This window comes from Garra rufa, chromosome 3, assembly GCF_049309525.1.
Source record: "Garra rufa chromosome 3, GarRuf1.0, whole genome shotgun sequence".
In the NCBI taxonomy this organism is placed as follows: domain Eukaryota; kingdom Metazoa; phylum Chordata; class Actinopteri; order Cypriniformes; family Cyprinidae; genus Garra; species Garra rufa.
The window spans coordinates 50,673,227-50,700,844 of NC_133363.1; the positions used below are offsets into that span (position 1 = coordinate 50,673,227).

At 36.9% G+C, this 27,618-nt stretch overlaps 1 protein-coding gene across 1 annotated transcript in view; it reads right to left on the reverse strand.

The window, feature by feature from the left end:
- Positions 1 to 21,097: 21,097 nt before the first annotated feature.
- The window catches only part of efnb3b (ephrin-B3b), a 100,258-nt gene continuing 93,737 nt past the window's right edge, over positions 21,098 to 27,618 (reverse strand). Inside the window, exon 5 of the mRNA XM_073836330.1 lies at positions 21,098 to 25,989. Coding sequence (XP_073692431.1) covers positions 25,568 to 25,989 — 422 coding nt within the window. The 3' untranslated portion in view covers positions 21,098 to 25,567. The remainder of the gene's footprint in view (positions 25,990 to 27,618) is intronic.

Here is a 27,618-nt window from a genome sequence, read left to right on the forward strand (position 1 = left end):
AAGACAACTGAAAATATATTTCTTTAATTCCATATCAATAATGTTTTGGGTTTCTTTGAAGATCCAGGGTCTTGAAAAACACCTGGATATATGAGGAAGCCTAATTTTAAAAAGTATTAACTCTATTATTTTATAATAAATGCAGTTTATTTTCATAGTTATGCCAAACTTTAAACTATTTAGCAAGAAAAGAAATCAAGAGTAAAAAAATAATTCTTAAAAATCTGTATCCAGTAAATCATGAACAACTGGTTGAAAAAACACTAATCTACCAGGACTATAAAACCTCAAACAAAACTCTTTCCCCCTAAAAATATTTCGTTTTATAGTGTACTACAGTTGAATGAATTTATTTAATACAATGAATTGGTTTGGAATTTGCTACCTAAATTCAAATTCAAACTCAGAAGTGGAATTACAATTTACAAGGCATTCTCAATTTCTTTTTCCTTATAGGGCACAACCATGCTAACTACTGAAAACCACAAATTGCCCTTCCATACCCTGTTCTGCTTAACCTGATCAGCTGTGATTTTCACCATCTTTTTCTTGTATTATAACCGGAAAGCTAAAAGATAACACAGTATTTTTACACAGACTTGAATTAAAAATGCAAAACAACCACATCAGTAAGATGATAATGCTGAATGAAACACACCAGATGCTGAGGTCAAGTGACAATAACGTGACACACAACCATTCTAAATATTCATAGCTACATAATACATACTGTTTCGGATGCTATTTTTTAAAAACAGCAAGCAGTGCACAAAACAAACGGTGCATGATGAGGTAAATCAGCATTCTGTTCCAAAAACTGTGCATTTCATGCCAGACACTACAGTTTCAATGGTGGCGAGTCTGGAATGGTTTAGTTTGTTTGCAGAGCTCCTTCACACCTTTCAACAGTAACCACATCGCATACCTTTATTAAACACACATGTGTCGCTAATGAACGTGAAGGTGTTAGATGATAATTGCAGCTCAGAGAAAATTAAAAAAAAGGATGCGGCAATTCAAAACACTCTCACATTTACCTCAAGGACCTACATAAGCATTTGCTATAACAAAACAAGTCTCCACATGAGCACAAATGTATCTCGCCGTGAACAATTGGAGACACGAACACATAGAGGGCAACAAGCTCAAGGTTGAGCACCCTGGGGGCTCTTGGGTGGGTTTGAGGCTCAAGACGGCTAATGTTCTTGGCACTAAATCTTCATTACTGATTCCACCAACACACCATCACAGCCCTCGGTCCAGCTGGGTATCCCGTACCGACAGACTGGCAGACTTTAAGATGCCCAGGTGGCACAGGAAGCCCTGGAACTACGCCTAGACGAGCGGACACATGCAAATACACACGTTTAACAACGCAGCGAATATAATACATTTCGCACACAAACACACACGAAAGCATCGCTCCACCTTTGCGCAATTAGCGCGGCACACATTGCTTGAGGGCGCGGGAGGAAATGAGTTTTTTTGCTAGGTGCGGGGAAGATGGGGGAGAGGAGGGAGGGATGAGGAAGGAGAGAGAGGAGGGGAGCGGGGTTGAGGAGGATTAGGTAGGCGGTGGGGGTTATGCTTGGAGGAGGGAATATAATGCATGGTATGGGTATGAGTATGTACTCAGAAAGGTAATCGCCTGGCGCCCATATAACAAAGAATAAAACCTCCGGTTCCCACACGCTCCCCTCACACGTACCTGTCTCCATCTAGCGCTCGCGCTTCCCGGCCCTCACGCCGTGGCTCTCGCGCTGTCACGCCTAATTACAGGGAAAAGCGGGATGATGACAAAGCAAAATGCATTATAAAAGCGAGCTGCGCTTAAACAGGCTAATTAACTACTGTCAGCCGCCTTTTCCACATGCGACAAAGCGGCGGGTTTAATGGGATTTAATTAAAATTTATCAAAAGGCAGTTCATTACAAACACTCTGTTTCCACATTATGAATCATACAAATTTCAACAAATAAATGTGTCACGGGAAGGACGCGCAGTTATTCATGAACTGTAATACTGGCACACTGCGCAGAGGAACTCTACATCCAAATGTTGTTAGATTCTAGGTTAGGACTACAACCGTCAGACTATCTGACACATCTGCCCTTGCCGTTAAATGATCTTCTGGGTTGGCAGAATACATATGAGGTCTTATGCTCACTATCTCTGCAACTCAGATGCTCAACCCAAATCTTGCAAAAGTCAGAACATGGTATAATCCACTTTTGAAGGAACGGATCACACAAAGCTCATGTTCAGGGATGGTGTCATGAACAATTTGGTTCAGTCGGTGCCGCCTCGGATCCCATAGGATATTTTTGTAATGCCCGTCCAAACAAAAAACATAATGTGTATAAAAACAGAGAATTTGCATTGGATATTATTTATAAAGATGGTTTCCCCAAAACTGAAAATTCCGTAATTTACTCGCCTTCTAGTTCTTATAAACCTGTATGCGTTTGTTTCTTCTGTTGAACATAAAAGAAGATATTTTGAAGAATGTCTAGGTTTTCTAATCAAGCACTGAATCAAGTATGCATTACAAGTTATTTACTGTTTATACACCGTAATATTAACTTCCCATCCAACTTAGGACACACTGCAAAGTGTAAGATGCAGGGCTACACAAGTGTGTGGGTCAAAGATGTTAAGATGTCCACATCAAAAGACATTTACAAAAGTGATTTTATGTCCATAGAAAGCACATTAAATGAAAGTAAAGTATCTACTTAGAAGGTTTCAAATAAGTTTTTGGAGAATAAAATGTCAACATTTGGTTGAAATAATGTTACATTGTCATTCAGTGTAACACAATATATATGCAAAAATTCGGACTTGTACATATTAAAATATATAAAAGAATAAGAGAGCATATTATATTTTATTTTATTGTGATTTAAATGAGTAAAAAAATCTTACTGACAAATAGGCAAAACCTAGGATAGTCGCAAATTTTAAAAATGTAGAATTACAACTAATTAGTATTTGGGGTAATAGTAATTTGTCTTTTAATATGTCATGACACTCATAACAAAATAATAAAATAAAATAATAACAAATTAAAATAAAATAAAAAATAAAACAATACAATGAATTAAATAAAATGAAAAATAAAATAATTAACAATAAATAATAAAAATAAAAGCTGAATAAATAAGCTTTCCATTGATGTGTGTGTTTGACTGAGATACAGTTATTTGAAAAAAAAAATTAAATATCACCTTTGAAGTTGTCCAAATGAAGTTCTTAGCAATGCATATTACTAATCAAAAATTACATTTTGATACAGTTACGGTAGGAAATTAATAAAATATCTTCATGGAACATGATCGTTACTAAATATCCTAATGATTTTTGGCATAAAAGAAAGAAAATTTTAAATTGATTTGTTGTAAATATGCCTGACTATTACACTGAATGACATTTTAGTGGGTGTCTTCTCTACATTAGGGAAATATGTATGATATTTATTTTTTTTGCTCAAAAAAAAAAAAAAAAAACACAAAACAAAGATGCATTTAAATTAAACAGAAAACAATTTAAAGCAGTGTTACACTTATTGTTTTTATGCTTGACCCATGTACACTAAATTAAAGGATTAGTTGAAAAAAAAAATTCCTGATAATTTACTCCCATGTCATCCAAGATGTTCATGTCTTTCCTTCTTCAGTCGAAAAGAAATTACGGTTTCTGAGGAAAATTTTTAATTTTTTCTCCATATAGTGGACTTTAATGGGAGCCAACAGGTTGAAGGTCCAAATTGCAGTTTCAATGTAGCTTCAAAGGGCTCTACACAATCCCAGCTGAGGAATAAGGGTCTTGTCTAGTGAAACAATTGGTCATTTTCTAAAAAGATAATAATATTTATATAATTTTTAACCACAAATGCTCGACTTGCAAGTTACACATGACTTTTAGAAAATGACAGATCTTTTTGCTAGATAAGACCCTTATTCCTCAACTGGGATCATGCAGAGCTCTTTAAACCCATTGGCTTCCACTGAAGTCTACTATATGGAGAAAAATCTTGTAATGTTTTCCTCAGAAACCTTAATTTCTTTTCAACTGAAGAAAGAAAGACATGAACACCATGGATGGCATGGGGGTGAGTAAATTATCAGAAAATTGTTATTCTGTAAGTGAACTAATCCTTTAAGGGAAAAACTATTCTACAGACATAAGTGAGAATAAACAGAGACGTGTTTGGCACATGCTACTCACTAGCTCATTTCATATTCTATCGAAATGAGAAAATGTCTGCTGGCCTTGCGCAGAGGACCCTGGTGTTGAGCTTACTTTGGCAGTCTTGGGGTGCGCAGCCTGAGGCTTTGGAGGCCCCTGGCAATCCTAGGTCCTGGGGCGTTGGGCCTACTGGCTCTATCCATAATCCAGCCTTGCACATGTTCTTCCAAATCTGTATGACTTTTTTTCTGCAGTGGAACACAAAAGGAGATGTTTTAAAGAATGTTTTTTCTATCTTGTACAATAAAAGCATATTGTGATCATGAACTGGCAAGCTTTAAGGGCCAAAACACTATGAATGAGCATTGTTTGGTTTTGATATACTGAAAAGAGAAGTGTCACCAAAGAAAAATCACACCAAAATGTAGTTACTGTGTACTTTACACTATGTAACTTTTGCCAGGTTAAAAAAAAAAAAAAGAGCATGTGTCTTGCAAAAGAACACTGTAGCCAAAGCTTCTTCTCTCAGTTTATGAATATGATGAGTCACGGTCTAAAATAGAATATAAACAGTTATTATAGGCGTACCGTAGGACACAATGTACTCGTTCATTATATAATTGCATTTTGTACACTTGAAACAAAAAAAAAAATTTACATGATGTACTTTTAACTAATGTTAATGCCAACTAAAGCTGAAATAAAAGAAAAGAAATACTTTATGCAAATCTAAACACAGTAAATAAATTAAAATATAAACTTAATGAATAATATGTGACGCTGGACCACAAAACCAATCATAAGGGTCATTTTACATTAAATTGAGATTTATTATCTGGTAAGCTTTCCATTGATGTATGGTTTGTTAGGACAGGACAACATTTGGCCGAGATACAACTATTTCTGGAAGATCTGGAATTTGAGGGTGAGACATTTAAAGATGTCTAAATAAAGTTCTTAGCAATGCATATTACTAATCAAAAATTAAGTTTTGATACCTTTACGGTAAAAAGTTTACAAAATATCTTCATGGAACATGATCTTTACTTAATACCCTAATGATTTTTGCCATAAAAGAAAAATCAATAATTTTTTAATATATATATAGATTTTTTCATTTTTAATTAAATGCAGTTAAATATAACAATGATATTTCTTATTTGATTATATCAACAGCAGCAACGATTATTATTATTATTTTCTAGTCATACTGATGTATATTCAAAATGTTCAGATTTTTATTTATTCATACAGGTTTAGAATGGCACTCATAACAAAATAATAAAATAAATAAGTAAGGGATAATCAACGGTTTGCCGTGCGTTAAAGGATTTTAAATGCACGACGTGGAGGCTAATAACCGCCAGACGCGAAGCGGAGGGTGGTTGCCTCCGCGAAGTGCATTTTAAATCCTTTAACGCACGGCAAGCCGTTGATTATCCCGCTTATTCCATGGTTATAGACAAATTAAAACTAGGATTGATATTTGCAGCGCAAAATTTGACTGAATGGATAAAAAAGACGGTTATTTTCGTCAGTTATGACACGCAGCTCTAGCATTCTGCCCGCTTCAAATCAGACTCAGAGATTAAATAGTCCGGTAAGATCACATTTATTTGAATGAAAAATAGCATTTGTTTCAGTAGATTATCGATCGACCAAGAGAGAGTGTGAAGGCAAGAGAGATGACAGTTGCGTGTGTGTGTGTGTGTGTGTGTGTGTGTGTGTGTGTGTGTGTGTGTGTATGTGAATGTGCGTGCGTTGCGTACCTGCATGCTGTGCGTCTCTCTCTACAAACAACAATTCATTCAAAAACAGCAGTTTTACCACCCCGTTGCTGAGGAATATAATGTAGCGATCTAGTATCTAGGATATTTTAATAAGGATCGCAGGCAAACGCTAACAAGACGTTTATGTATGTGCGCAGCACAATGCGATCTCTCTCTCTCTCTCTCTCTCTCTCTCTCTCTCTCTCTCTCTCTCTCTCTCTCTCTCTCTCTCTCTCTCTCTCTCTCTCTCTCTCTCTCTGTGCTTTTGCGTGCATCAATTAAAGCAGCGCATTAATATAGAACGGTGATTAAACTGACTTGGAACTACCTGTGCATTAAACGGTTTTACTGCACACCTGCCAGCCAATCAGAATCCAGTATCCAGACATTCCATGGAATAACTTAAAATAAAATAAACAAAAATAAAATAAAATAAAAAATAAATAAAACAAAACAAAAACACCACAACACAATAAAAAATAAAATATTTTTCCCCCAGAGAATTTCCATACAGGTTTAGAATGACACTCATAACAAAATTAAAATAAAATAAAAAATAAAACAATACAATAAATGAAATGAAATGAAAAATAAAATAAAATAATGAATAAAATAAAATAGAAATATAACTGAATAAATAAGCTTTCCACTGATGTATGGTTTGTTAGGATATAACTATTGGCCGAGATACAACTATTTGAAAATCTGGAATCTGAGGGTGCAAATAAAATAAACAAATAAAACTGGGAAAATTGTCTTTAAAGTTGTCCAAATGAAGTTCTAATAGTTTTGATACAATTACGGAATATATCAGAAAATATCTTTATGAAACATGATCTTCACTTTATGTCCTAATGATTTTTGCCATAAAATCGATAATTTTGACCCATACAAAGCATTTCTGGCTATTGCTACTGGCTCTGTAGTGTGGAAGTGCTTTATTAATAAATAAATTAAATTAAATTAAATAAGTTTACTTTAAGTACTAAAATGACTAAAAATGAAATAAAAATAGAAATATTTAAATAAATAAATAAATAAATAAATAAAAATGATAAAACCACATAACAAAATAACATGAACTTAAACTAAAATTAAAATGAAATCAAAATGTACAAATAAAAGCTAATTCAAACTATTAATCAATTCTATAATAGTATACAAATAAGGTAAAATAATACTTGGCCAAAATCTAGTTAGAAAAAGTTTTTTGGGGTTAACTATCCTTTAACATGTTCTTCTAGGTTATCCCACAACACATTTCAGCAACCAACTAATTACTTTGACACACAACTCTTGTAGAATTTGAAAAACACTTTTATCCACTCCTTAACAAAACATAAATATGCCAATAAATTGAAAGCAGCGAGCAAGTAATGACTGAGTTTGAGTCAGTAATGGCCGGCCTAATGAAAAGTATTGGCTAGGGAAGAGAAAGGAAAAGTCATTAGTGTTTTTCACGAGTAAGAATGGAGGGAGGGCCTGACATTTGACAGCCTCCTCTCTGTCTTACACTTTCCCTCTGTCCTGTTGTGTCCTGATGGCAGATGGATACTGCATGACAACAAGGTTATGAGGTCACAACCACACAGGGGGGCATATGTGTGCATGCGTGTGTGCGTTAATGTGTGTGTGTGCGCGTGTGCGTGTGTGTGTGTGTGTGTATGCACGTGTGTTCCCTGCCAGTCCGGTACATGAATGAATGTGAGCATTACATGTGTCAGCAGACGGGTGACAGCACGGCATTCATTAGCAAAAACAAAAAGAGTTTAGCTCCAGTAGTGCAGAAGAGGGGCTCGAAAAGGGGGCGCAGGGAAAAAATGGGAGGGATAGGTTTCCACAGACAGGCCTGAGCGTTCAATACTGACACGGTTGTGAGCTTTCTCCATCACTCTCTCTCTCCTTTTCTTGCTCCCTGACAGAGCCAACAAAGAGCTCACACTCCAGTCTATGCTGAGGTAAGCCAGATCATAATGAAGCTGAGGTCTCAAAGGGGATTCCCTTGTGTGGCGGCAAATCTCAGTGTGTGTGTGTGTGTAGATACACACTATGAAAGTATGTACCCCTGAATATTATGTCTCCAGAAGTGCGTTCAAACATCTTGGAGTGTTTAGTAGCTATCCAAACTCTCTCCCTCCTTCTCCATCTGTCTGTTCACTGCTAAAAGGACCAGGTTTTACGATCAAGCTGCTTAACTAGCAGGTCTACCTAGATCAATGAGCTTCTTTTACGGCTATACTAATTAACCAGCTAGATCAGCACCAAAACCAGCTAGACCAGCACAAAAAAAAGAATGGAAATTAATTAAAGTGATAGGTCACTTAACAAAGAAAATTCTGTCATTGTTTATATATTCTTCTGTTTTTGTCTATACAATGAAAGCTAATGGCTGCACATTACATTGAAAATAATCTATCAATTTACAATGCTTTGCAGTGTAAATTTGCATTCATACTGCATTATTAAAAAATAAAAAATAAAATAATAATTATTTACAAATAGTGCAGCCTATAAACAAGAAAAAATTGGACCCCTATGACTTTCATTGTACGGACAAAGAAACTTTTAAATAAAATAAAAAATAAAATAAATATGTGACCCTGGAGCACAAAACCAGTCTTAAGTCGCTGGGGTATATTTGTAGCAATAGCCAAAAATACATTGCATGGGTCAAAATTTTGGATTTTTCTTTTATGCCAAAAATCATTAGGAAATTAAGTAAAGATCATGTTCCATGAAGATTTTTTGTAAAATTCCTACTGTAAATATATCAAAATGTAATTTTTGATTAGTAATATGCATTGTTAAGAACTTAATTTGGACAACTTTATAGGTGATTTTCTCAGTATTTTGATTTTTTTGCACCCTCAGATTGCAGATTTTCAAATAGATGTATCTCGGCCAAATATTGTCCTATCTTAACAAACCGTATATCAATAGAAAGCTTATTTATTGAGCTTTCATATGATGTATAAATCTCAGTTTTGTAAAATTTAACCTTATGACTGGTTTTGTGGTCCAGGGTCACATATAATAATATAATATAAAATAACAAAATTAAATAAAATAAAAATTACAGTACAATACAATACAATAACAAATAAAATAAAATATCAAAATAAAATAAAAAATAAATATTTTTTTCCTACAGGTTTTTCATACAGGTTTAGAATGACACTAACAAAATAAAATAATAAACTAAAATGAAATAAATAAAAAAACTACAATAAAATAAATTAACTAAAAAATACAACACAATACAGTAAAAAATAAAATAAATTAAATTAAAATACAATAAAATAAATGTTTTCCCTGTTTTTTTATACAGGTTTAGAATGACACTCATAACAAAATAAAAATACAATTAAATAAACTACAATAAAATAAATTAAATTTTATTTTGTTATTTTATTCAATTTAAAAATAAAATAGAAAATACAATATAAATATAAATAACACAATAAAAGATAAATAAAATAAAATAAATAACTAAATAAAACAAAATAAAAAATAAAATTAAATATTTTTTTCCTATTCCTTATAGGTTTAGAATGACTCATAACAAAATAAAATAATAAAAAAACAATAGAATAAAATACAAAATAAAATAAAATACAATAAAAAATAAAATACAATTAAAAAAAATAAAACAATAAATAAAACAATAAAATAAATTAAATTTAAAATAAAATAATACTATCAAATAAATTAAAAATAAAATAAAATATTTTTTTCCTACAGCTTTTTCATACAGGTTTAGAATGACACTCATACCAGTGACTAAACAATGACAGAATATTTGGGTGAACTCTCCCTTTCAAAATTCAACAGACATTCAATAAACAGTATGTTTAAATGCTCAGCCTCCCTCCGGAAATCTCTCCCGTCTGTCAGCACACAGGACTAAAGCCCAGTTTAGTATTATAGCTATATGGGACGAAGACAGAGAGACACATTATACTGTTCAGGGACCCGCACAGCCCCAGACCCTCGTGGACTGGAATGCTGAAAACGAACAAATTAGGAGTGGATGGAGGTGTACGGGGGGAAGTAGTTACGATTGGGAAAGAAAAAATGTGCGATCAGTTGATTTTGGACACGCATCATTTTCCCTGCAAAAGGAGCCTGGCAGCTGCTGCGTGAGCAGGAAGGGGGTGCTGGGGTAGATGGGGGTCGGAGGAGGAGCCGAGCGGAGTTTGGGTTAGTTTGTGCTGGTGGACGAGAGAGACCCTCCTTCAAGCATTGTTTGGAGAGAGAGAGAGAGAGAGAGAGAGGAGGAGGGGATGGAGTGACTGAAATCACAAATGAAAAGGGGAGGAGGGGGTGTTACACAGAGACCACCTGTTTTGTTAGAGAAACAAACAAAAACATGCTTTGAACTGATAAATGATATTTAATTTAAATGCATCTAAGGTCAGAAAACATTGTAATTTTCTCAGAATATACATTTATACATAGTCATTTGTCAATGATTTTGATACAGTTCATTCGAGCAGCTTTGAGTATAATGTCTGTAAACCCCTCCCTTCCATAAGCTGGCCAAGCCTGTTGTGATTGGCACAGAGTGGAGTACTTAAACAAGTTAGCGAGCACTATGATCTGTGTTGTCAAATCCGTTGTTTGTTTTTGATGTTGCAGGTGGAAGCGACCCCAATAACATCATATTTAGCCCCTGGAATGTGAATTTACCAGGGGAACTCAAACAAAAAGTGTGTATTTTACACCCTGAAATGCAATATTTAACGGAGACTCCCCTCGAAACGCAATTGGTATAGTTTTGAGTAGCAATTGGGCAGGGGGGTTTGTTGTGAAAACCTGGCAACCCTGTGCACCTTTATATAAAATAATAATATAGTGCTCCACTCCGTTTTTAAAATAATGACATAAAAACATTTTGTTAAACACTTGTGCAAGCGAATCGTGCCACAGCTCAAATTTAGCTGCTAAACTGTAAACACCTCACAAAACAATAATGGTGGGTATGATAGCCGAGTGCTAAAGTGACTAACTGATGAAACAATACTGTTTGTAAGCCAAAATTAGTCTAAGTTCCATTCATTATTATTAAACGACATAATTAGAACAACGACAGTCTACATTAATCAACAAATTCTTAGGAAATATTTGGTTCACAGAGAATTATCAGAACTATTTGAGTAAGACAGTAATATTGTAGTTTACATGGAAACCTAAAGCTGCACTAGGTATCACAAATTAGCACCAAAAACTAGTTATTTTGAGCACTCACTTGAAAATGTACACATAACGTATTAATCGTACTTACAGGTTATGGTTCAGAGACGCTTGTTACTCCAAATAAGGAAAATTAGAAGCCAAAGAAGATAAAAGTCAAGATTAGAGAAGCAGTCCTTGGTAAAATGATGAGCACACAACAAAAAGGTTCGAATTGCATTGCTGTGGTATCTTGGAGAAAAATTAGTTTAACCACTGATTCTGCGTTTCATCTTTCGGCACTGAAAACAAATCAAACTGTTTTTCACAGCGTCTTCTCAACATAATGTAAACACACTAACTAGCGGAAGTGTTTGTGGGCAGGTCAGATTGAGCACACGCGACAGGTGATTCTAAACAAGCATGCAAAGTTTTAAGGAGATTGAACCACAGCTGGTGCTATAACAGTCATAAAGATTAAAAATCATAACATTTTTATGGTAAATTACCTAGATTTGCCAAAAATGCTTTTTTACAAATCATTGATTTAGGTGGTTACAGGTTTGCTAAATAATGTCTTTTTTCATATGTGCTTGAATGCTTTAAAGTGCTTGCAGGTATATTTTTTTAATGGAATTTATTCCTGTGATGGCAAAGCTGAACTTTCAGCATCATTACTCCACTCTTCAGTGTCACATGATCCTTCAGAAATTAAGAAACATTTCTTGTTAAGCTGTGCTGCTTAATACTTTTGTAAAAACTCTGATACATTATTTCTCACGATTCTTTAATGAACAGAGTTCAAAAAGCGTTTATTGGAAATGTGTAACATTATAAATGTCAAGCTCGAACTTCTGAACTGTACTGTAGATCTATGCCAAGAAATGATCAGGGTTTATTTTTATTGTCCAAAACCCCACTTGGCCGAAGGCTTCCAAACTCGTGGGCCGCGCTTTCTGTTAGTCAGTGTTCTTGTGTATAAAAAAAGTGTAAGAATTGAGATCTATATGTAATCTGTTGAGGTCAAAGACCTTAAAGCCACCGGCAACATATATAGTGGAAATGCTAGGTTCAGTTCAGCTAGGCTGAAGAGATTTAGAGCCTGCCCAACACGGGACCTCAAAGTGAATCACATCACACACTCCTAGATGGTAGACTACACATATACATCTGCCTTCCGCCACAGAGATCGATAAAACTAAGTGTGTGTGTGAGAGGACTGAAAAGAAAATCACCAAACTGCCCCCATATCTCTGAAAAAAGCGTGACGGAACACCTTTGTCTGTTCGTGGCCCAGCTGCACAACCTGGACACACACACACATTCCTTCTCTGAATGCAGCATTTGGCAGTATTTGAGTCTGACACTGCTGATGTCATTTGCAGCAGTGAGTCATTGGGCCCCCACTCCTGCTGTGTGTACTGGGCCCCTCACACACACACACACACACACGTCTAAAACCAATCACGGGCCCATCTTTTTGCTTCCCTTGGCATCGGAAGTCATATATTTATGAGTGTGCCAAGACAAAACAAATATCTCTCATCTCTTTTCTCCTCTTCTTTTAAATTAAAGTCTTTTTTCTCTCTTCTCTCACTGTCTTTCCGTCCCCCTCGCCGGTTTAGCAAGCTAGCACGACTCATTGGCCCTCTGGACATACTCTATTCTGCCACTCTATTGTCGATCCGACAGCCTTTGTTGTATGGAGAAAAAGAGACCCCCGCCGTTCTTTCTCTCTCACACACACGCTCACACCCACACATACACACACATTCCACAAGCACAGAGGTCAAAGGGTGCAGCTGCCTCAATAAAGCAACGGGAGTGTGTGTGCGAGTCTTAAAAAGAGAGTAAGTGGGGGGAGTGAGGGAGGTGGCGGATTCATTTTTACTTTTTTCCTCTTTTCTGGGCTGAAAGAGTGAGCAAGGGTGGGGAGAAGAGGGACGCAGGGCAGCTATTCTGCTGCTGAAGGACTCTTGTCAATCGGGGTATTTTTTAAGAAAACTTTTCGAATTGAATTTCGTGGCTTTGTGGGGGTCCATTATTGTCTTATTGTTTGGAAGACCGTGCACGTCCGCGCATGTCCACGAGGCTAACAATTTTGTCCCGATTTTCTGTGACATCTTTTTCAATGTTAACGAAACACCACAGAATTGAACACTTTTTCCTTTGGGATTTGAAAAAAAATGAAGAAATCCCTTCAGACGAAGGTCGTATTGATTTTTGTTGTTGTTGTTGTGGTGCTATCTCAGGGTGTTGAAGTGTTAAAGCAGGGTGAGACTGACCTCAGGTCACTGGGCATCAAAATAGGTTGTGAAGCTGAGAGATGGACGGTTGGTTTAGAAACAACATGCTGAGTGGACGCTCTAGAGACGGTCTTTCTGTCCAACCTGAAAGAGACATGACAACAGGGTTTAGAAACAGACAAACTTTAAAGGGATAGTTTAACCAAAAATAAAATTCTGTCAATAATCACTCACCCTCATGCTGTTGCAAGAGTTCCCCTCAACTTTTATTCCTTTTCACACAAAGTATGATTTACAGCTACAGAGTTTTGATTAATTAAGCCTAATTTTCACTAAATCATGCAGAATATTTAAAACATTTTTTAACATTATGTGCAATTTGAAAACTGAGTTTTCTAATGTAGTAGGTTTGCTCGATAGCTCACGTTATATGGCATTGCACTTGAGTGATGAAGAGCTCTGGAACGAAACCTGTGAAACTATAATTCGACAAAATGGCTCAAATCTGAATATGAAGGTTAAAGGGTTAGTTCACCAAAAAATGACAATTAGCCCATGATTTACTCACCCTCCAGGCATCCTAGGTGTATATGACTTCCTTCTTTCAGATGAATCAGGTACGAGTAGCCGGCGCAAGCTAGATTAGAATGATTATTAAATCATTGATTCGCTACAGGAGGCCTTTATTCAGCCCCCGGAGCCATGTGAGGCGCTTTTTATTATGGATGGATACACTTTATTGGACTTGTTTTGGAATGATAAAGAGAAACACTCGCCTATGCCATTCAAAAGCTTGGAAGTGCCAGGATCATTCTTAATATAACTCTGACTGGAATCGTCTGAAAGAAAGAAGTTATATACACCTAGGATGCCTGGAGAGCGAGTAAATCGTGGGCTAATTTAACTTTTTGGGTGAACTAACCCTTTAAAATAGCACAGCTACATCAACAAAAGCACTTTTCAGATTTGCATTTGTTAACACTGTTGGGTAGGTTTAGAGTTGGGTTTAATGTAGGGGATATTTCCAACACGATAGAGCATTAACCCTTAGCGAAACTCCACGGACATTTGAATTCTGAACAGTAGCAATACGTACCTCAAGCAGCATAATAAAAATGCAGCAATATGTGCATGTACCAACATAATAAAAATGTGCCACAGTCACGTATTGAACATAGTTTAGCGCCACTCTCTGGACATCTTACTTTGAAATTGCTGCAAAATGTGCAATAAGGTACGTAATTACGGTGTTGCAGAAATGTATATAAAGGCACGTTTTCATGAGCCTGGGTTGTGCCATTCAAACGTAGAACAAGGAAATGCTGTGCCTTGTTTACAAGCAGAAGACGAGGCACGCTGTACATAAAACAGTCTTCGTAAACATGTCTATTCAGGGTCAGAAAGCTCTCGGATTTCATTAAAAATATCTTAATTTGTGTTCCAAAGATGAACAAAGGCCTTACGGGTTTGGAATGTCATGAAGGAGAGTAAATAATGACAGAGTTTTTATTTTTGGCTGAACTATTCCTTTAAGTGAACATACAGACTGACAGATGTTTAATAAAGTTTGAATTCACAATCCCTCACAACATTTTAGCTTCCTATCATCACTGAACCACAGATACATCCATTGTGAGGAAAGAAAGAAAAAAGAACAAAGTGAAAATCAACATGGAACAGCATCGGCAACCCATGTTACTTCCATAATGTGATGCATCTCTGGGGAAAAAACAAAAAACAAACAAAAACAGAACATATACTACTATTCAAAAGTTTGGAGAAGTCTCTCATGCTCATTAAGGCTGCATTTATTTAATCAAAAATACAGAAAATCATTATATTAACATTGTAAAATACTTAAAATCATTGCTTTGTTAAATATATTTTAAAATATAATTTATTCCTGTGATGACAAAGCTGAATTTTGAGCAGCCATTACTTCAGTCTTCAGTGTCACATGATCCTAATATACTGATTGAAGCTGTTTTGACACAATCTGCATTGTAAAAAGCACTATACAAATAAAGGTGACTTGTAAGACAAGAAAAGAACTATCACTGTTGAAAGCTGAAAAAAAATGTATTCTATCCATAATAAATGGACTGAACCTTGAAAACTGGATGTTTAATACCAGAATGTTAGGTACAAATTTGCAGGAGATTTCTGTGCGGATTAAATTTTTGTCCCAGGCATCAGGCCATATTTATTTGAGCCTCTACCAACTGGGAACCAAGATGGTGGAGAATGAAGGTCAAGCTCACCCTTGAGAGCTTCTCGATGCATCCGAGTCACTTTATTTGCTATTATTGCTGTAACCTTTACATTTACACAAATTTAAGCAATCTACGGTGTATTCAAGGTACACATTTTGTCAGTTCATGCGTTCTCCGGGACTCAAACCTGTGACGTTGACATTGCTGGCACTGTGCTTTACAGTTTGAGCTCCAGAAACGCTTTAGGTTGTAACTAGTTTTAAATTACAGCAATTACCTACAGCAGTAGCCTCAAACAATGTCTAACTAGTAGCTATCAGACTAAATAACAGCCTTGGTGACATCAAACAAAAAGAAAAGTTGTTTTAGTTTGATTATAAAGAACAAACGCTTTACTTCTTTGGCACAACGTGCAGAATTGTTCAAAACAAGACCAGAAACTTGCGGCGAGAAAGTAATAAGCCAATTTTGATTTTTCCTCGACTCGAATAACAAAAGCAACCGAAGTAGGCAAAGATGAAAGAAACACTCCAGATATAATGTGAATGAATGATGGATGAGATCATGGGACCGCCGTGCAATTTTCTGTGTGAATATCCGAGGGCAAACGATTACCCATAACTCACGGTGATGTTTTGGGATGCTATCATATAGATCTAAGGGTTTGCGAGAGCGCGCGGTTTGCGAATAAAGTGGAAGGGAGAACATGAGGCCGTGTGGGTGTATGAACTGTATTGTATCGGATATTCGGCTGGTATGGTGTCATGTTAATAAATTAATCATCTGAAATGAACACCCTCTAATGACTCTCTCTCTCCTTCCAGTTCTGTTGCTTTATCAGCTTCATTTTTACCAGCCCAGCTGTACTTGTCATCGGCCCCATTATTAACTGTAGCAGTTTGTTTTTCCTCTCTCCTACAACATAAAGAATGCAAGGCTTGAACGAGAGAGGGAGGAGAACATGTCGAAAGAGGGAGAAGAAAGAAACTCAGATGGAGCGAGAGAATGTCCCTGTCAGAGATCAGAGCTGTGGTGGCTGTGAGACCGAAAGAGAGATTAAGCAGAGGGGGTTCCTGGTGACGACTTAAAGACCCGTCTTTTCATCAGTCGCTTCCAGTCGACGCTGCCTACAGGTGCAATCAGAGACGGCGAGAGAGACACTTGACTTTCAGCCCTCACCTTTCCTCACCTCGGCCTTTAGAAAAGAAAACACAGGGGAGGTGGCCTGTACTTCATTCTCCTTTCCCTCTTGTTTCTCTCTATCGCTCGCTCGCTCATTTTGCGCATTTGATATGCAGATGACTGACCGGCTTTTCAAATGGCCAAATTGCAGGCGGCTAGGAAACGATATCTCGCTCTCTCTGACCTTCAGGAGGGTCCCCATAGCAACGCGGTCTTAAGGCTCCCGTGGCGACATTCAAGTCAAGCGCGCCGGTCTTCGGGATTTTTAGCCTTGCCGCCAAAACCTGTTCAAATCTGATTATAGAGGATTATCTCCTAATTGATTTCACTCCAGGCCAAGTTTGAGTTTTTTCTTTCCTTTTTAATAACACAACAGAAACTGTGCTCTACTTCAGAGAAAAGCACAGCTGCTGTCTGGAAGGACTAAAAGCATTTATGGTGGTATTATGTGTAAATGTATATTTGTTTGGAAATAATTATTATACACGCACACCACACACATATACATAGATTAATGTATTTCATTATAATATTGACTGTAATAAAAATGTCAAACTACTTACTTATGTTATGTATCAGTGTTAGCATTCATATCTAAAACACTGGCCTTGATAGTATTTTGGTACAAACTGATCAAAAGGAAATCATGGAGTGAAGACCTCATAACATTTCGGCGCGCTCATGACTTCAAAACAATTTTTGAAAAAAAAAAAAAGTTTAATATTCTCTCATACACCGATATACCTGGCATTGTCCTCGTTATGAAACACAGGCGATAACATTTATCTCACGCCACATCACTATACTCACATTAATAGGGCAATGATGTTGTTGCGAGATCAAATCCTTGTATTTCGACGATTTCGACTCAAAGCGCGTGAACTTGAGACTGCAAGTCGAGTCTGTGAGCCGCGTCCGGAAGTTCGTGACGTTGCAGAGAAAATGCGTGCGAAAGAAACAAACAAACAAATCGGGGTGGTTAAAATTTATAAGAGCTGCTTCCGCCTCCATTTCAATTCACTGAGGTATTTTTTTTACTATTATTTAATGGCCTCGTCCACAAAATAAAGAAATGGAATTTGAAAGGAAATTCAACAAAGTTGATCCAATTGTGTAAAGTTGATGAAATATATAAAATATGGCAAGCTGATATCAATGCATTAAATTATTAAAACTGAATAAAAGTTTAATTTTTTTTTACCTAAATATATCATTTATACTATCAAAAATGAATAATTGCACAATTTTATCACAAAATATATGTATTTTTTTTCCAAACAGAGTGTCATTAATGGTCGAAATCGCATTTATTGCTGATAAAATTAGTCAATTATTGTCATGTTTTGGGGTTTACTAATCAGTCGGACCGGGAAAAAAACATTTGGAGTACTATAGACTGGCAAAAGTTACAACAAATCAAGGAGAATTGTGCATAAACTGTCTGAGGATTAAAATTTCCAGAGCAAGAATCTTGACAACATTCGTGTTTATTCTTATCATTTCTAGTCAGGTAGGTTAAATATTAGGCTAATATCTTAATTAATACTGTTTGTACGTGTCTTTACCACCTGTTCATTTTAGTTTGTCATAATATTACGCCCTTTCATGCTTACTAAATCTTTCTCTCTATGATTTAGCAGCTTCCACACGCTTTTTCCCAAGGTTTAGACAGCGTAAATTAACAGAACAATGTATTCAGTAGTACATTAACTGTGCAATCCATGCTGTTGTTTACATCTGAGTATCTCCAATATGGCCACGCATGCAGCCAGGTAACTGACAAATCGTGACATAAGTGCAAACCCTTTATACATACATTGATGTTTCATTATAATACTGACTGTGAAAATAATGTCAAAATACTTATGTATCGATGTTAGTATTCATATCTGAGACACTGGCCTTGATAGCATTTGTTACAAACTGATCAAAAAGAAATCGAGTAAAGGCCTCACAACATTTCGGCGAGCAACTGGCTGGGTTTAATATTCTCTCATACACCTGGCATTGTCCTTGTTATGAAACACAGGCGATAACATTTATCTCTTATTTAATACTCTACTCCCATTAATGGGGCAATGATGTTGTTGTGAGATCAAATCCTTGTACTTTGACTCAAGTGCGTAACAGTTTAATGAACGTGAGACTGCACGAGTGTGAGGTGCGCCACGTCCGGAAGTTGACTCGTGACGTTGCAGAGACAATGCATTCAAAAGAAAGAAAGAAAGAAGAAGAGAATGATTTGTGGTTCAACAAAGTGTCTGCTTGAACTCCTTTTCACATGAGTGGAAATGAATGGTTTTGAATGGTTATCTGATGTGCATTTCTAACAATGTTTTTTTTTTTTTTTCAGCTCAACTGGGGTGGGTAAAATTTATAAGGGCTGCTTCCGCCTCCCTTTGAATTCACTGAGGTAATTTTTTTTTTTATTTAATGGCCACAGCCATAAAATGAATAGAGGGTTTGCATTTACTTCACGATTTGGTCAGTTACTTGGATATATGGCCATGTTGGCGATACTCGGATGTAAACAACAGCATTGATTGAACGGTTTATGTACTGCTGAATATGCCGTTCTGCTCATTTATGCTGTCTAAATGGAAAAAAAGTTTGGAAGCTGCTAAATCATTTAGTTTTGACAAACTAAAGTTTTCACCTACTTGACTGGAAATGATAAGAACAAACACAAATGTTGTCAAGATTCTTGCCCTGGAAATCCTGGTTCAGTTTGGCCAACCACAAATACCTTTTGTTCCTCAGACAGTTTTTTGCACTCTTCTCCTTGATTTGTTATATCTTTCGGCACTCTATAATACTCCAAATGTTTTTTTCCCAGTCCAAACGATTAGTACATCCCAAAACATGACAATAATTGTCTATTTTCAGCATCAATAATCAGAAAAATATGCGAGTTTCATTCAGTTCAGTGGCATTGTTTACGCTCAGTGCCACCAATATGGCAGATTGATGACGTGTCGTGAAAACACTCTATTGGAATTTGAAAGGAAATTCAATTCAAGTTGATCTATGTGCAAAGTTGATAAACTATATAAAATATAGATTACATGTATTACATACATAGGATACACAAATTTCTATTGGTGGCATTTCAAACTGATTCTGCAGGCCACAGGTTCATGATGAAATATCAATGCATTAAATTGAATAAACAAAATATCTAGTTTATAGCTAAATATATCATGCTTATACTATCAAAAGTAAACACTTGCATAATTTTATCACAAAATATTTTTTTTTCACCAAATAATGTGAAGATATTATAAAATTCATTATATTTTAATGAAAGGTTAGCATTACTTGAAATTCTGAGGTACTTAGGTTTTTAAGGCTTTTTTCCCCCTTTCTGAACACAGATTTGATTTATTTGCAGCACTTTTTGAAGTTAGGCATGTAATTAATTTAGGCCCTATTCGTGCAACTGGGGGAAAAACTGTAACCACATTCATTTTACCACTAGTTATTTTATCACCAAATTCTTGCAAAACCCAATTATCTATGCAATCCACATAAATTATTATCACTATATGTCAACAATGGTCTAATTTGCTGACATTTAATTTTTTTAAACCAAGGAAACTGTAGGAGAAAAACCTGAGACACAGTTGAGAAATTCCCTGAGCAAACCACGGGCAATAAAATTCTCCTCTAGGTCATTAAAGGCATACAAGCACATTTTAGAAAAATGATTACGCAATAAAGATGACCGCAGAAGCCTATAAGGACATTTTTTAAGTGTTTTTCTTTCTCTCCCTTATGTTCCAGAACCTTCCCCTTCACACCTAAATCACGTTACACCAATTGGAGGATTGTAGCACGACATAAGCGTTCCCAGGCCAATAATACGGCCGTCGCCTCTGCATCACCTGTAACTGTGTGGAAAGCTCACGGGGACAATCAGTACCAGATTTCGCGAGTTTTCATAAAAATGAAATTGTTGCCAGAAGGCAATGGTTGCTTTGGCAACTGAATGGCATTACGGAAAACATAGAGACGGATCTAAAGGAAAGCAATAAAAGAGAAAGAGAGATACAGTCTAAAATAACTAATACAAGAAAAGGTATTTCTCTGCACTTAAAGAACACATTCATTTCTCTACTGGCAATGGATGGTGACTGTAAAAGCCGGTGTTTACTTTAGAGAAGATGAAATACCAGGAAGAAGAGATTGATGGTACAGTAGAGTGGAAAGAAAAATAAAGAACATTAAATGGTTTCTCTATCTCATTCAGTTGCGGAAGTCCACAAAACCCAATGCATTCGAAAGCAAATGCACACACAGTAAAAGAGAACCCAAGAATGCATTGTAAAGTTTTTTTGTGTGTTTTTTTAATCAACATTTCTTCAAAGGAATGTATTAGTTGTTTAACCCTTTTAAAGGCATGTATGCAGGAGGGAAAACAAGAGAGGGATCGTGAGGGGGGAAGATGGAGGGATGGACACGGAAAAGAAAACAGCACACACAAACATGGTGTTTTACAAACGTCTGAACACATCACTGGAGAGGAATGGAGGTCTTTAAAGTGGCCGCCACCCGCTGGCTATTGGCACAGAGAAACACGTACACACAACTGAAGCGTTCTCTAAAAAAATACACACTTTGTGGCTCGTCCCCGCTCGTGTCTGCGTACAGAATACTGGTCCCAGCGTTCGTGGCGAAAGCAAGTGCACAAAGAACCGCTCGATGTGAAAGACAGAAGATGGACCTTTCCGAGGCCAGATGTTCGATAAACGAGACCTAAAAAGGGGAGGATGGTGAGCAGAGAGAGTTTGTGTCTCCTCGTGTGTCCTCTGTGATCCGAACGCAACAGCACACCCTCCGCATCGGTCCGTCTTTGAACGATGTCCACGCGTGTTTTCGGACATACGCACACCTGCACGCACACACACGTATCCCAAGTCCATGTGCACAGGGTCAGAGACATGGCTTACGCTGATTGTTTTAGTAAATGCAACAGAATCTGAACAGAAATCGAACGCTTAAATATGTATGAAACAGCCCACGAATACAACAGTGCCGAACAAACGTAACACCTCCACATTTTAGGCAACTTGATATTGAAGTAACAAAATCCAAATATGCGTGTAAGAAGAAAACATCGATGTGACAGGAAAACAATGTCATGTTGCTTCTTTTTTTTCCTCACAGTCTTGATGCACCAGAGTGATACAAAACTAAATGCTTTTGAGAGACAAATATTGAAGCTTTCTAGGCAGATTGAAAACAGTAACAGATTGTTCAAGTCCCAACGTCAGTCACAAATCACATCTGCAAAATAAGACCACCAACATATTTGGGTATGAATGGCTTGTTATTATGTGCGTGTATGCTGTGTATTTCTTAGCGATAACATTCTTTACACGCATACAAAACACACTGTGACAATGGCAGTGAAACAGAACACAAATTGTACTCCTAAGGCCAGAAACATATTCTAAGCAAGTATGCGGACGCCAACGGTTGGTTAACACACTGCAAATGGACGAATGTAAATATTAGCTGTTTTTGGAATAGCATACTAGCTTACTTCTTTTATAACGGAGCCCTTCCTAACATTACAAAACACAGAATTTATAATAGTTTTACTGGTTATTATGAAAATTGTTTTGGTTTTAATGGAAAATGTAATGAATCCTGCTGGTCTCTACTGGTAATTGGTTGCCTTCTACTGGTGGCTTGTTAAAACCAATAAATCTTAATGGAATATGTCCCAAAACACACCACAGAAAAAACATTTTTAATGGTTCTATAGTTTGATGGTTTGTAATGGTATTTGTAGTGAAAACCATTCTGAAATGGTTGCTATTGGTTTTTTCAGCAGGGTAGTTCTTACTATGAAGCCTCACACATGACAAAATGTAGATAAAATGGCTACAAATTAAGAATTTGTTCTCATAATTTATTAATTAGTTCCCTCGTTTTAGTTTATTAGCAGCCATGTTGTGCTCGTTTGTTTCCTCACTTTAGTTAAACTGTGGATTTAGCTGAAACAACAGAGCGAATTAATGAAACATGGCCACAAATTAAATTAACTTGTGGGAATAAATCCTTCATTTCTTACAAACAATATCTTGTTTTGCCCTCGCATGTCAAGTATGGGGCTCTGTGGTTACTATTAGTGCCATATAGTCCATTTTCTCTGCTAATTAGCTAAAGCTAGTCAAAGGCTGCATTTGTAACAATACACGCCATTTTGAATTACGCCTTTGAATCACTTTAGCTAACTTTCCGACATGTATATGTATTTGACATACATCCCTGATGAAAAAAAAAACAAAACAATACAACATTTGAAAAAAAAAAACTTGTAATGGTTTCACTTGTTATAATGGGACTTGTATTGGTTTTAATGGAAACTGTAATGGACTCTTCTAATGGTAATTGGTCGCCTTCTATTGGTGGCTTGTTAAAACCACTAAATCCTATAGGAATATGTTCCAAAACAGCACAGAATTACATTTTTAAATGGTATTAATGGTTAAAAGTTGATGGTTTGTAATGTTTGTACTAGTATTTGTAATGGAAATCATTAGAATTTCTGTGATGGTTTCTATTGTTTGTAGCAGGGATTTTAAGAGAAGTATCCTATTCCAAATTCAGCCACTGACTAACTGCTGCTAACTAGCTTCATAAAATTCTTTCCCAAACTGTTACATACTTGTGTAGAGTGTATTTCAGGCCTAAAAGAGATTTTCATTGGCACTAACAGAGATACACACACACATAGCTAGTTACAAGGCTGCATGATTGTGTGTGTGTGTGTGTGTGTGTGTATGAGAGAGAGCGAGAGAAAGAGAGAGAGAGAGAGAGAGGAGAGAAAGAGAACATGAGAGAACAATGCTAATCACGGCATTTGTTGAGGTAACCAGCATATATGCCCAATCAGAATGGCTTTTGATTGTGTTTTGGAGCTGTGCATGTGTGAGATGTGAGTGTGTGTGATGAAAATCACTACAAGAGCTTTTCTGTGTGCCATGGCCATTGAGTCGCTCTCTGTTTATGTGTGTTTGTGTGAACGTCTACTAAGAATTTAAAATTTGAAGTCTAGAAATATTTCCACTTCACTTCATGTGAACAGAAAAGAGCACTGTGTGTCTGTAAAAGAGTAATTCTGTGTCCATCTATCCTGTTGTCCATCTGAGAGAATGAGTTTTTTTCTTCCACCCATCTGTGTCTTTGTACCTCAGAAGACCATCGGACCCAAATCTGGCTCTTCCAGTGCTTCAGAGGAGTTTATTAAAAAACTTTCCATCCCTCTCTCTCTTTCTCTCTCTCTCTCTCTCTCTCTCTCTCTCTCTCTCTCTTTTCCTTCAATCATCTTTCGATGTTCCTACTCCCCCCCCACCTCCCCCTCCCCTATTTTTTTTTCTTTTAATGTGTGATTCTTCTTCCATAGTTTCACAGTCTTTCTAGAAGTTTCCTCGCTCGTGCGTTTGCCTTCCCAACAGGCGGTGTTCGCATTCTTTTCGTTTTATTTCACCCCCATCCAATTCTTCCCTCCTTTCTGGATTTTCTTCCCTTTTTTTCCAAGCGTCTTTAAAAATAATAATAAAAAAACTTTCTCGGATTGTTCTACCTCAACACATTCACAAACGAGGTCTAGCTTCAAAACTACATCAGAGTACAAGGAGCTATAAAAATATATGTGTAGAGCGGAGGAGACTCCTGGGAAAGAGGAAAATGAGGGGGAACCAACCAAACAAACTCGGTTTCTGCAACAGAACGAAAGCATTAAATTAATTTACAACTCAAAAAGGGGAAGAAACAAGGTCAGCATGTCATAAAAAATAGGAAAACAAAAATTAGGCCTAGCAAACTGTAACTTTACATGAAAAGAAAGAACAATCTAAAAATTATTTTACTGAGTATTCATATATAATTATAATCTATGTGTTGAAAGCGATAAAAAAACTTTTGATGTTCGCTCATATTTTTGTGTTTTGGTTTTGAAACAGTCTAACAAACACACGCGCCCATGCTCACGCTAACACTGTACTCAAACACGCACTCATCCGCACGCAAAAACACTTGCGAGTTGTACTGAAGCACGCCCGTCGCAACGCGCACGACAGCAGTGTCGGAATATTTATCCTACACACTCACAAAATACACACGTTATTAAAATATACAAGATTCTCCACGCCACTACAACTCCACCAATCAAACACATGGGTCCTAGATCACGTGACTGCAGCCCTGTGTGACGATTGGCTGAATCAATGGCCCCTCCCCCTTCCGAAGGAGTTTAACACAAACTAGACTGCTATTTGTGAGTAAATGTAGCATTCGAAGTCAAAGTTCACAAGTTATCTTTGAGATTTTGGACAAGTTTCCTCTTTTTTTATGTGTTTATAGTCTTTTTGCAAGTACATCAGAAAAAGTTTTGATGCTTGTGCTCCAGAATGGCCCTCCAAAAAAGGAGTTTATGTTTTTTCAGTTGGCTGAATCACTCCAGGAGGTGTTCTCTAGCTTTAAGAACTTTTCCCATGTGGGACGTCAGAGAGAGGGAGGCCCTCACATCAGGACATTCTCTCTCTAACAAAAGGCCGAAGTTGGGTGAGTTGCGAGGAATGGTACTGTAGCACACACACACACACACACACACACAGACACACTCGACCACGAGCGGTCAGTGTGTCGGAGAAATGCGTGTGAAGCTAAAAGGATCTGATCTACGGGGATGCAGACTGTGGGGGCGGGGCTTGGGGGCAGGTTATAGGTAGTCGTTTAAGGTGGGTGTGGTCTTAGCAGATGTTGTCGTTAAGGTGGTCTCCGGTTCTCATACTTTATAGTAGATGTTGGCGGGACTCTGAGGGGGCATCTCCTGTACGATGTAGACCGGATGGCCGTAATCCCCGCTCACTTTCTCGTAGTGCGGGCAGTAGGCGGAGTCAGAAGTCCGCAGCGGGATGATGATGTCGCTAGGCTCCGAGCCATTGTTGTTGCCGCCTCCTACGCCCCCGCCGCAGCCCCGTTTGGGTGAGGTCAGTGAAGAGAGGGAGAGGGGAGGGTGATGTGATTCGGAATGCTTGGCGTGTCTTCGTCGGTAGCACACCACGCAGATCACTGCAGTTACGAGCAGTAGGAAAGCCGAACCGCCAGCTGCACCTGCGATAACTGCGATGTTGGAGGGAGGAAGGGGGCCGTTTTCTCCACCAGGACCTCTAGGGGGAATTCTGGGATGCGTGTTGTTTCCAGCACCTGCAAAACAGAAGAATTTGATCAATTCAATATATATACATACAGTGTATATGTATAAACAAAAAAAAACCCCAGCTGTGGATCATTCAGGTAACAACACAGTATTAAGAATCAAGTGAATGTAAACTTTTGAACATGGTCATGTTTATAAATTCAACTATTAATTTCTCTTGTGGACTATATGTAAACATATAGTCATAATTGATAAACATGTGTGACCTGCTTTATCATTCTGAGCCATTTTGACCCAAATAAATATATATACAGTTCATTTTAGTCCTCGAATCTGATTGGCTGAGAGGAGTGCAATATTCTAGTGATATTACAGCAAGTGTTATGGTGGACAAATCCACTATCATTTAATAAAGAATACTATTTTTGTGTCTCGGAATGTAGTTTTAGAAGTTTTTTAGGCAAGAATGTACTTCACATATGCGGTTTGGTAATAAAGATAACGTCTATTTGTAAATTTGCTTCGACGTTTTCGGAGATGTGAGCTGTAGGGCATCAGTGGCCGCTCAGTGCTCATGAACCCGCTGAGAGCAGTTTTACCTCGGTTAGATCTTCTGGAATTTGCTGCTGGCTCTGATCTCTCTAAAGTGGTTAAACATGAGATACAGTTGAAGTCAAAAGTTTACATATACCTTGCGGAATCTGCAAAATGGTAATTATTATATCACATTAAGAGGGATCATACAAAATGCATGTTGTTTTTTATTTAGTACTGACCTGAATAAGACATTTCACATAATAGTTGATTTTATAAAAATTACTCTGTTCAAAAGTTTATATACACTTGATTCTTAATACTGTGTTTTTACCTGAATGATCCACAGCTGTTTTTTTCCAGCATTTTTGTGTATCTGAACCCTTTCCAATGCAACTATTAAAGAAAGTTCAAAAACACACTGATGCTTTAGAAGGAAAAACAAAGCATTAAGAGCTGGGGGTGAAAACTTTTGAAAGGAATAAGAATGTGTAAATTTCTCTTATTTTGCCTAAATATCATATATTTTTTCATTTAGTATTGCCCTTCAGCAGCTAAAGAGGATACTTACATGTTCCCCAGAAATGGGTTACATTTACCCTGATCTTCAAATTCAAAAAGATTTCACTCCCTGGCTCTTAATGCATTGTTTTTCCTTCTGAAGCATCAGTGAGCATTTGAACCTTCCATAATAGTTGCATATGAGTCCCTCAGTTGTCCTCAATGTGAAAAGGAAAAAATGGATCTTAAAATCATACAGTCACTGCTGGAAAGGGTTCAAATACACAACATGCTGAAAAACCAAAGAATCTGTGGGACCTGAAGGATTTTTCTGAAGAACAGCAAGCAGTTTAACTGTTTAGGACAAACAAGAGACTCCTGAACAACTATCACTAAACAAAAACACAGCTATAGATCATTCAAGTAACAACACAGTATTAAGTAAACTTTTGAACATAATCATTTTTAGTATATGCGGACTATATGTAAAAGTCTTTTATTATGTCTAATTAATCTATTATTTGTTCCAGAGCAAATAGTGACGATTTTGAATTAGTAACTTGAGATTTGTATCCATGGTGGAAGGAAGTAGATCACACAAAGAGGGTTTTTAAAGACACTTAATTGTTGTTTCTTATGTA